Source organism: Pempheris klunzingeri, chromosome 24 (assembly GCF_042242105.1).
Source record: "Pempheris klunzingeri isolate RE-2024b chromosome 24, fPemKlu1.hap1, whole genome shotgun sequence".
Lineage (NCBI taxonomy): Eukaryota > Metazoa > Chordata > Actinopteri > Acropomatiformes > Pempheridae > Pempheris > Pempheris klunzingeri.
Window position 1 is genome coordinate 9,115,427 of NC_092035.1, and position 12,050 is coordinate 9,127,476.

A 12,050-nucleotide genomic window follows, 5' to 3' on the forward strand; every position below is an offset into this window, starting at 1 on the left:
TGGAATAAAGGGGAGTGTTTAAAAAGAACAACCTAGAAACAGGTTGAAAGATATATATTAAAAAAAAACACACCCCTGCCAAAGAGTATAACGAGCACCTTTTACATTTAATCAGTAGGGCTGCTTAGTTTTGAAATATTCATTTTTCATTGTCAGAACTGACTTTTACATTCATATAATTCCTGTTAGGACAACTAACAATTGTTTCCACTAGTGATAACTGACATGTAGATATCATTAATTAGAATTGCAACTGGCAACTCAAAATTACATTATGGACACACTGACTTGGACATGATGAAATTGAATTCTAGATATCTGTAATTGAATTTAAATGGAAGCCAATGGTAAAAGTTGACTAGTTGTAAGCCACATATATTTACAATGAACATATCCAGTAGTATGCAATGAATTGTTGATATCAAGAATTAATATTTTGTCTGGTGAGAAATGAATTGCAGATATCTTTAATTAGAAATGCCACCAGTCAAAATGACACAGTGGATATGACGGCTGTTCAAAAAGCAATTATTGATATCTATAATTGCTTTTACTTTTACTGACTAAATGTTAAAAGGGCTCGCCATACAAAGAGCAACAGGAGCACAGAAGTGGGCCGACATGTATGAAAAGCATGTTTGCAAGGTGCATCGCCATGTTTCGATCCGTTGTGGACTTTCTCTGCTTTTCCTTCAAATAATGATACTATGTCAGCTTCAATTCATAATCCTGTCTCGGCTGTCAGCACAATGTGAGGTAAAAAGTTATGACTTTGTAACACTAGCAGGCGTGAAGACAGACTGATAGCATTACAAGAGAGTTTTCCAGTCCATGTCCTCGGACAGCCCGTGTGGTATTCAGCGAGCAGAGCGCGTGTATTCATCTGTACTGTATGTGGATGTATACGTCTCAGAGCACATGCAATATGCAATCTGAAACTGGGAAGCAGATCTATTGCGGCAGCCTTGTACGGGAGCATGTGCTTGGGGAGTTATAAAATAACTGCTTTAGCTCGAGAGGTTGATTGAAGCAGGAGAGGAGGAGGAGGAGGAGGTGAGTTTTATGACCTTGTAAATCAGAGGGAATTTGTAAACCCTGGCTCGGAGAGGAAACAGGAGAGAGGCGGCGGCTGCTCTCTGTCGGCGGAGCGGACGGTAGAGGGATGAGTGTCCAGGGAGGAAAGCTTACAGGGTGATTGACACAACCTCTGAGGCTCACAGCGAGGATGTAAACGCAAAAAAGGTTGAGATATACAGCTAACTTGCTATTAATGCCCCTGATCCCTCTTTATGAGAGCTAGCATTACAGCACTCACCAGTTTGTAAGTAAGAAATTAGTGAAGTAATGAGTGTGTGTCAGGTTTGCTATTTGATATCACAGAATATGTCCAGCTAATGAAAGATTTTACATGTTTTAGCAGCTCTCTCTCAGTTAATAAGTCTACAGCCGTGCTAGCAGCTCTGCCAGACTGCACTTAGGCACAGCAGTGCTTTGAGGTAAATACTGGCATCATGCTAACATGTACACAATGACAACTGTATAGATGGTGAATAATGGTAGAAAAGGAATGATTGTTAATGCAAGAATGCACATAATGGATATTTAAAGACTGGGTGGTTCCACATGGCTAATTCTTTCTTTAGAATTACAGCTGGGGATTATGCACAGCTGTCACACAGAAGTCATTTCACAGAAGACATTTTATTCTACTTTATTTTTCTCTTGAGAAACTATGTTGTGTAACCAAGGCTGGACCTGGAGTTTTATCTATTAGTCAACATGTGTATCATACATTAATAAAAGAATAGTGGAAGAGTTAAGGAGATTTGTGATGGTGTTAAATAAGGAAGTGTATGTCTATTTTCTCTGTAAAAACTGAGAAAGTCATCTTTATGACACAGTAAATCTATACTTATTACTCTATGAATGAACTTGTGCAATGCCCCTGGTAGCTGCAAAGCTGCAGGGCTGAGAGCAGAGTTTGATGTTTCAGCGCTTTATCTTGACAGGTAGTGGTGCCGAGACACAAGGGATGGAGCAAATTAATCTTGCTTTCCAGCACATTTCAACTGAAAAAAAAAATCAACTTCTCCTCCACCTGAGACGCTGTATTTCATACAAATACCGTCTTACTTTGGTTCAATCCATATGTTCTTTTTTTAATATGAATTTTATTGTGATTTGTTCACTGTATGCTGTCAATTTTTAGCTTTAATGTAATGATGCCCAGGATGTGAAAGAAAAAAGAAAAAAAAACTCTTATTAGCAAAGCATCAGTGGTTTCTGAGTCTACTACAGCAACCTCAGGAGGCAATAAGAGGCCTCATCATTATGCAGACAGGTGCACTTGGTTCGACTTACTCGACCCTCAAACTGCCTTCGACATCAAACGCACCTCTCATCATCTTTCCATCTGAAATCATTTCCAACCGGCAGACTTCAGGGCCCCAAAACTGGAAGCTTGTCAGCCAGGACAGAATTCGCTTCACCCATTCTTCAGAGGAGGAAAAATCCTTTCCTTCACCTTGCACACACACACACACACACACACACACACACTGAGTCTCTTACATACAGAGCCCTTTATACGCTCATCTCTGCAGTGATGTTGAGTCAGTCAAACCTAAGGGTAGGGTAAGGGTATTTCAAGTGTAGCTATTTGCACAAGGGTACTTTAGCAGTACTAACGGCAATCTTGGTGCTCCCTCAGTGTGACGCCTTTTGTCTCAGTGGTACCCGTCTGTGTGGCGCTAAACCCTCTTCCGCAGTGAGGACGAGGTCATTGAATAACTAAATGTGGAGGACATAACAGACGCCATGATCAAAACCTTTCCATTGCATCTCGAAGTCAGTAAGGTCGATGAGTATTCATATAACTATGATGTAATCAAAAATCAGCCAGTCAGCATAAATGCTCACAGCAACTGTGCATTCACTTCAGGAAATGAGTGCGATTGCCATCATCAAAACTATCACATGACTTTACATCCTCTTCACATCTGATAGGTTGGGAAATGTTGCACATCAATGAAGATCTGTCGCGTTATCTTTAAAAAACATAGCTAGACTACAGATGAATGTATAACAGATGTACTGACAATTTCACAGAAATGATAGAAATCCCCAGGAGAACATGGATGGTGAAATAGTATCGTAGAAGTGCAGCCAGGAGATGTTATTTACTTCGATGCCCCGCCACGCCCCATTAGACATTACGGTGTATAACCTATTGGAGTTTGGAGGCTGGCCAGAGCATGTTTCTGACTGTCAGACAGTGGCGGTGCTGTGTGATTGCTGGAAAGTGAGCCCCTATGATGTATACGTGGGCTGCACAACCATCCGAGTGTAACAAGCTCAGCGCATATCTGAGGAAACATCGATTTGTGAGCCTAGTTTTTTTTTTTAAATGAATAAAATAAGTCATGCGGCAGCTATAATATGCTGTCCTGCAGCAATGGAAACACCTGTAACGTCACATGCTTCATTGGGTGCAATTAAAAATGTTGCACCTTGTATACAGAAGCTAATGGCACCAGGGGGGGGGGGGTCTTAACGTCATTTCCATACATTCAAACTACTACTTAGTGAAGCATGCAGTGCACTGCAGGAAGGGTCCATATTATTCAAACCTAATTTTCAAGGCTATAACCAGGACTATAACTCACCCATTCAGCTCAATTCATTACCCACACATAGCTGACATTTCTAGTCCTTTCATCACTTTCATTCAACCTCACACGGATTTTGCACTGAAATTGATACTTCAGCTTCATCCATCCCCCATTTTAACTACAACTTTTTAACTATTTCAAATATCTCAAGTGTAAATTTTCATCTGTGAGTAGGAGTACATTTCTTTTCTTTTAATGTACTACAAATATAGGGAGAACATATCCAAAACTACAGATCTGAGCTACAAAAAAAGCAGTGACAAACAGAACCTGCTAGAAATGTCTTGGGCCTAATTCAATAAAACACCTCTGACAGAGGGAGTCGATTTAATAACCACAATGACATTTCCCACTCCAGCTCAGCTCTTTCCTCAAACGCCACATTCAGGTTTCTACACCGGCACTCACTCTACTTTAATGGCACTAGGGATTTCTTCATCAGATCAGACAAACACAGTAAAACTTAAGGACGTTTAATGTTCAGCTCAACTCGGTTATCCATTGTGAAAGGGGGATGAAACACACTGTTGTCTGTTTATGAGCCTGCAAGGGTAAGAGTGTGAGATGGTTGCCCTTCCTGCTCTGCATATGCCAGCACTGTGTGTGTGTGTGTGTGTGTGTGTGTGTGTGTGTGTGTGTGTGTGTGTGTGTGTGTGTGTGTGTGTGTGTGTGTGTGTGTGTGTGTGTGTGTGTGTGTGTGTGTGTGTGTGTGTGTGTGTGTGTGTGTGTGTGTGTGCTTATTAGCTCACTGTGATTTGTCTTTCCTCACCATGTCTCTGCTGCCAGGGGCCTGCAGTTTTCTCTCTGTACATCCTACTCATTCTCACCTTTCTCCATGATCCCCTCTGCTTCAAACGCTTCCATAGACACTGAATGCTGAAAAACAGGGACACTGACCCATTTAATGTAGATGTGGTGCGCTGGTAAGGTCAGTCCAGGTAGAGGCCAGTGTGCCTTATTGGCTTCTTTTATTAAATTAATCCATATCAGTTTGAAAGGAGATGTAGATTAAGATATGCAGACACACTGCCAGTCTGACAGATACTTTACTCACATCGACCAACATGGTGAAACATTAGCAGGTTTGTCTGCTGTGTGGATGTATGGAAAGACAGAGAGAGACGACAGGCAGTCACTCTCAATTCCCTTGCTCTGCCTTTCTACTCCTCCAACTGGGTTGCTATGGAGACGGCTCCCTCAGAGGTGGTCTGGCCATTTTATTTCGGGTCTCACCATCAACACTGTCTCTTTAATAGCAAGATAATGACTTGCCATCCTGGTACTTTAATCCCCAGGATCTCTCTGTCCTGTTCATATGCAGCCCCGCTCGTCCTTCAAGTCAGATAAAGGGCCGGCTGCGTATCAGGTTACTGGGGGTCCACGCAGACAATTGTAGACTCTTAACTCTTAATCCTGCATAAAAGTCGCCCCAAAAAATAATATCAAATGTGGCCTTTTCAGTACCACGACTGCATGTGTGCTAAGAAACTATATGAACTTTCGGTGTAGCTTCTATTCATTGGACTTTCTTATTCTGAAACGGATGAATAAATAAAAAACTAATTCCAGGACCTGTTTCTAGAAACTGACTTGTTGCCCACTCAGAGAAATTTTCTGTGGGGATATGGCTAAAATGCATTTTTATTCACAATGTCTGTTTTTTATGCTTATGCTTCAGTAATCTGGTGCTGTACGAGTACCCTGGCTCTATGAATATCTTGGTGCGTTAATCAAAGAGAGCCATTACGGTGCAGACAGTTGGTTGGTGCTGGCGATCAGCTGGCATTTAACTGTGAGTGCAGCAGTGAAAGTACAGCTCAAGCAACAGTGTATAAATGCCACAGCTACTCAAGCACCAAGTCAAGCACCAGGATTTTGTTTGCTGGGTAAAGTGACAGGGATTAATCCCAAAGCCTGTGTTGTGCTTCCCAAAAATCTGCACATTGTTGATTTTCAGCTACACTAACCTTATCAGGCATTCATTTTGGCATCTGTGGGTGGTTACACTTCTGTTCCTGATACTATGAGGTTTGAGGTTCAGGAACCAGAATTTCTTGTACTGGTGTGGCAATAAAAACATGACCTGAAAATGTGTGTGATGAGAGTGTGTGTCTGTGTCTGGGTGATTACTCAGTCTGCCTCACACACAGCTTTACTTCCTCCACCTGGGGGTTGAGGGCGACCTGAACACCTTTGCATACTGATCAGGCAGAGAGAATGCCTTTCGATAGGCTGTATTTTACTGAAGGCTATTACTTGGCTAACCCACATTAACCCCTCCAAATATTTTGCCAGGAAGGAGACAGCAATCGGCTAGAGAACGCCTCTATATCAACTCTGGCTTCGGTGTCCAGAATGTCTCCATCCAAACAAGAAATTGTGATAAGAATTTTCTAGAAATATGACTAAACATCAATGTGATGTTCTTCAGCTTTCCTACCAGCCAAAAGTGTATTATTTGTTTAGCATTATTTGCTTTATGATGCCTGTATAGCAGATGGTAAAACTGGGCCACATCTGTAGAAGAAGCACTTTTTTAAAACAAAATGGACAAGACAAGACATTTGCACTTTTTCCTTCACTGTGGCAGAAAATGAAATCAAGGTTGACCTGTTCAGTTTGGTTGATCAGGGCTATCCAATATCAAGGCTGACGGAGATTTAATTCAACTGCTACACACTAAGAAACTGAAGTGTTAGTTGGCGAGTCCGATCATTAATCTCATAACCTGAATATAATTTTACCTTCATGCAAGAAATAGTTTCCATACAGTAGAACCCACTTCTTCTTTCTTTATTTCAAATAGTGGATATATCATTTGAAATGAAACCTCTCATGTGTAGAGGAAGAGTTCGAAGGACAGCAAGCTTTACAAGGAAGAGGGAGGGAAATGGAGTAAGCCAGTCAGCTCGTTATCAGTCAGCTCCAAAATGGCCCTTTAATTAAAAGCAGGAGGTAATGAACACGCTTGGGAGTCTGATTAGTAGCTAATGCCCCTTGCTGTGAGCGGATGGGCTCCCCTGTCTGCCCTTTTAAAGCTAGACTGAATGGTTCTGACTCAGTACTAGAAACCACAAACCACAGTAGCACGCCAGCTACCTTCAGACTACAAAACTACAACACCTTGGGATTTAGAGTCATAAAATGCGGCTGTGAAATGCAAACTGTGCAAGTGCTAGTGTTAATGAGTACATTTTAGATGATAGACGTTTAGACTACGGTTTGCTGCTCTTAATATTTTCCAATTTCGCTTGTATTTTCTTAAGATTATTACGTATTTTCCTTGTGCTCATCCAGTGGTCACTGCTTGGATTTCCATCATAATGGTTATCGTCCTCTCTGCACACAGCACAACAGATAAATGGTTTAAATGTCCAGTTGTATGGATATGCATGTAAAGACAATGAGTTGGCAAAGTTACATGAAGCCAAGAGGAATAAACCATGACTGGCTGATACAACCGTATTTGCAGTATAAGATCATTAGTCACTTAGGTTTCGCTTATTATCCAATTCTACACGTCTTCATCACACAGCCTCCTGATGTGACACAGCATTTGCACTACAGGCATGTTACATGAAGACTATTCTCTCTTGTAGCTATTCTTATTATCATTCCACCGAGTTACTCTGTCAGACATCTTAAAAGTCAGTTGGATGTGGAGCGACCCAGTCGGAAACATACATGGTGTCGACTGAAAGCTCATCAAGGCGCGGGCAGTAATCCAGCCATCCATGGCATGCCAAACAATGTGCAAATCTCTCCAAGTCTCTAAGTCGTTTTTGTCTAGGATACAGTAATCCCTTGGTCTCTGTGCCGCAGTGTGAGCATGTATTTGAATATATTAAAACTCCACGGAGAGGGCGATAAGCTGAATTTGAGCTCCTAAACCAGACTGTTATTAAGTTTCCTGTGAAAGTTTTACCCAAGGTTGTTCAAAGAGTTTGACTGCGGAGCTCTCAGAGGTCTGAAAATGGGTTATCCTCGGTGCACTGGTGTTGTTTGGCATGCCAAGTCTGTAGCTTTCATCTTCAGAAGGAATATATACATATATATATATATCCGTGTGCACATTTGTGTATGTCAGAATGAACGTGTATGTGTCCGTAGATATATAGATATATGTACAGTATACAGATGTGTTTGTGGGTTTTTCTGTGCAACAATGCACATTTTTTCTTCATCTGTAGCATGGGTACAACAACAGTATCTAAATAATAATACGTAGTGAACAGAGAATACAATACAACTTGCCTTTCAAAAGACTTTGACTAAATGCATGTGAAGTGTGTTAGTAATATTGTAAATTTATTGTGCATATGTATGTGAGTGCAGAAAAAAAATCTACAGTACCTTCCAGAAGTTGTCAACCTTGCCGTAGACGAGTGACTGGTTCTGCCTCTTGATGTCATCGATGTGCTTGATGTCGCTGGAGTTGAGGTGCTGCTCCACTACGAAGCCCAGGAAACTGTTGTCTGGGGTGTGAGCTGCACCAGAAGAAACCAGTACAAATATATAAACACATACCAACACACAAAAGTCAAGTGAATGTCATTGCTTGTCACTAAGGGATTAAGAAGACTGAGTTACAAGCTCTAAAAGGCCTCATTTCACCTTCAATATGATGCATTTATAAGTGGTTTAAAGATGTTTTAGCAAAGCAAAAGGAAAGAAAGAATACTGAGAGAAAGTAGTGGAATAAAAAGTCAGTGATCACTTCTTTGGGAATGAAATGACAAATGACTCCAGGCATAGTTAGCCATTTTCCTCAGTAATGTATGCATCACTGAGGCAAAAAACAAAAATGCCTCAAATAAATCTTGTGTCTGTATTTCAGAGTGCGTACAATGCAGTTATGAGTATATTTCAACCTCAGCGTTTAGCACAGATCATAATTCCAGAGAGAGACGGGAATGGTTGCACACCACAACTCGACAAGCTCTCTGAGTTTTTTTGTTCCCTCCGTTCCTTGCTGCCCGGTGAAGACTAGTTACTATGGGAACCGCGCGATGAGCAGATCAAGTGTGGAGCTCAAAGTTGGCAGCACTTTACCTCCCTGCCATCTGCCTTGTAAAGCAAATGTGAAGACAAGGGTTTGGGGAGTGGACAGAAAAGATTCACTCCAAAATACATACGCTTAATAATCTAATTTAAAACAAAAAAGGATTAGTACAAGCAGACTGAATGCAGCCCTCATCACCCAGTGAAGTGAATAAAACAGGCTGCCAGGGAGGTGTTTTGGTGCACAGTTGTGGTTTCTGTCAGAGTCCTGGGGGAGCTGCTGTGGTCAGATCTGAATACTGCAGGGGCAAATTAAGGTCAGCTCGTCGGGGGAGATGGAATTCACTATAGTAAATAAAAAAAAGATTTATGGAGAACATTTCAGCAAAGAATCTTGACACTCCTGCTGCAAATTAGTCAAATTCGACCGCAGCAACATACTGTGGACTCTTGGAGTAAGAGGGGATGAATCTTGACGTTTAGCACATGATGGCTGTACTGTGATGTAACAGTGGGAGATTTACAGCATAAACAATGATGCACTGTAGAAGTTAAACTATGCTACAGTGGTTTTGCAAATAAGGTCGAGGTGTTCTTATCAGGGTGTTGGCTGGAATGTGACATTTTCCTCCACTCAACAAAAAGCCAATGTTTGGTCTTTTGATCTCTCCAGGCAGTTCACATATTAGCTCTGGCTAAATATCTTCAGGCGAAAAAAAAAACAAAACAGTGCAGGAAATGTGTTGTTGTGCAGAGTAAATGAGCGCAGCACCAGACCAAGCAATTACTGAACAATGACACAAATGAGCACTCTCACTTTCCTGCAAACAACTTAAAAAAGGCATTAACAGAAGTCTTGTATATTACCTTGCACTGGTTATTAAATCATATCACAATAATAACTGCTGAAAGCATAACTTAAGTTGCTCTACAGGGATAGCTTCACACTTAACAAATCAAACGGATACTCTTTCCCCTCAGTGTCCTGCCTGGACTCGCTCAGTAAAATGTATGTTGATATAATGTACAGGAGTCTCTGTGGGCTTAGAGCCAGACACTATCAAGGTGAAGATTTGCATGTAATCGCATGCCTCTGAGACGCAAATTTTGTTCAGCCCCCAATCTGATGCATTCAAATCCTGTTCCTGTTCTACACTTGGCAGCATTACAGTACAAGGGAAGCTTTTACCCACTGGGTCCAGTTGGTTTGCTTTGTGTTATGTGTGCGTAGGAAAGCAAAGGAATGTGGGAGTAGATGTTCTGGAGATATCACCAGATCGTGGGCAGGAGCTGAATTCAACAACTGTTTCCGAATTACCTGTAGTGTCTATCTAATGCTGGCTGATGGCTGAACAGTAACAATAAAAATAGAAGTAGCTCAATGACCCGGCTGATCACAAAGAGAACTCACTCCCCAATTCCCGCAAAACCAAAACAGATTTTATATGTCATGGTTGGTACCATTGAAAACATTTGTGTGAGGTCTGTGGCTCTTTGTTGAGGTTCAGTAAATAACAATCAAAGTTTTTCTGATTCGCTGGAGAATTCAAGTCTTTCAAATTTTATGTTACAAACTGGGGGCGTGGAACTTAGGAGACAAGGCAGCATGGATCTAATGAAAAAATGGCATTCACTTGCCTTATGGGAAATGTAATGTTGTTGGAGTTTAATCCATAGTAAGGAGTGAAAGCAGGATCTCTTAGCCTCTGCTGCTTTAACTGTTTTGTAATGTGTCTCTTGTGAGTCCCCAAACCCCAGAAGTGCAATACCAAATCTCTGGCATACCCCTTTAATATCCTTCATCGTCTGCTTGCGGAGAAAAGACACAGGAGAGGGTGGGAGGATAAAAACAAAACTGTGAGGTGACGGCTGATGTGGGAAGTAGCAAGACCAATGGTGAACAAGTGAAAACTTAGATGAATGACTTTTATTCTGGTCTCTAAGGCCTCCGGCTGCTCTCTTTTTAATGAATCACAGAGACATAGCATATATTGTGATCATTATCGTTATTGCATAATATGGACATCTTTGAGGATAATATTTTCAGCCATAATTGAACTCAAAAGAATAAGGATAAAAGCACATTTCAGATTTCAGATGGTTACTAATAATTAAGATGTATTTCTGATGGCAAAGAGACAGAGTTCATCCTGGGCACTGGGAGGAGGCGGCACTAGCCCTCATGTACCAAACTAACTGTGTAAACAGGACAGGCTGTTAATTAATGTTCAGCCCTCTTGATGCATTTGGCAACAGATGCGTCCTCTCCCACTAGAGCCGCCACTCAAAATGTCACTCAGCGTGCCACAGCTTCACTCGCTTTTAGCTAACAAACAGCCTGGGAGGACAGCGTTGCCGGAGAAGCAGCTGCTTTGTCGCTCTTGACAAACTTGTGAGCAGGGGAACAAGTTTGCTTTCTAAAGAAACCGGGGATTCGGTCTGTTAGATTTGGAGTCAATATTGGCACAACAGAAAGGATATCCTTTCTGACAGGGTGAGGGTGGACTGGTCAGGCCCTTTAAGGAAACATTAAAGTCGCACTGGCCAGCCTTCGAGGCAGACCATACTACATCATCAAACAATGGTACCTGAAAATACACCAGGATTAACAAGTATGTGATAAATTATGGCCTAACTTCATAATGCAGACCCATTTTACAAGAAACTAACTTCTATACTGCTGGCCAGACAGAAAAAAAGACTTCTAACTGCAAAGATGCATCATCAGCACTAACAACGCCAGCACTTTGAAACTCTACATCAAAGACTTGGTGGTTCGACAACTTATCTGAATGGGCCTGAAGGGTGAAAATAAATAAACTACACCTGAAACGCCTTCACACAAGCTCCTTTGAGATTTTTACTGATGAGGTTTTTGAGCGCGGGGTGAACTGAAGCACTGACTCTACCAGGCTGTGCTGCAACATCACAGGCATGAAAATGAAGTGTTCCATCTCAAAGTTACTCACAATAACCAGTAAATATTCCATCTGTAGTTATTGGAAGATAAATGTTACCTTCTTCCACAGAACCAATAATTGATGATGTATTTCTAATACACCATTATGTCCTTCAATACTGCTGAGCTTTGTGTTTAGTTTTCATCACAGCAGCAACTAAGCTTTGACCTTGTGTTTTTGTGAAATGAAAATAAAGGAATGGTTTGGAAAATACTCTTATTCTCATTCTTGCCAAGAGTCAGATGAGAGGATTGAAACCACTTGAGGCTAGAACCAGCAGCTGGCTAGCTTAGCTTGGCATAAAGACTGGAAACAAAGGAAAACAGCTAGCATGGCTCTGTTAAAAGGTAAATAGAAAAATGTACTTTTCCATGTTTTATGCACCAACAACCACGGCCTTGTATGTGACCGATGACAT

At 41.4% G+C, this 12,050-nt stretch overlaps 1 protein-coding gene across 1 annotated transcript in view; it reads right to left on the reverse strand.

The window, feature by feature from the left end:
• mgat5 (alpha-1,6-mannosylglycoprotein 6-beta-N-acetylglucosaminyltransferase) overlaps window positions 1-12,050 on the reverse strand; it is a 75,608-nt gene that overhangs the window by 12,088 nt on the left and 51,470 nt on the right. Inside the window, exon 11 of the mRNA XM_070855439.1 lies at window positions 8,025-8,158. Coding sequence (XP_070711540.1) covers window positions 8,025-8,158 — 134 coding nt within the window. The remainder of the gene's footprint in view (window positions 1-8,024; window positions 8,159-12,050) is intronic.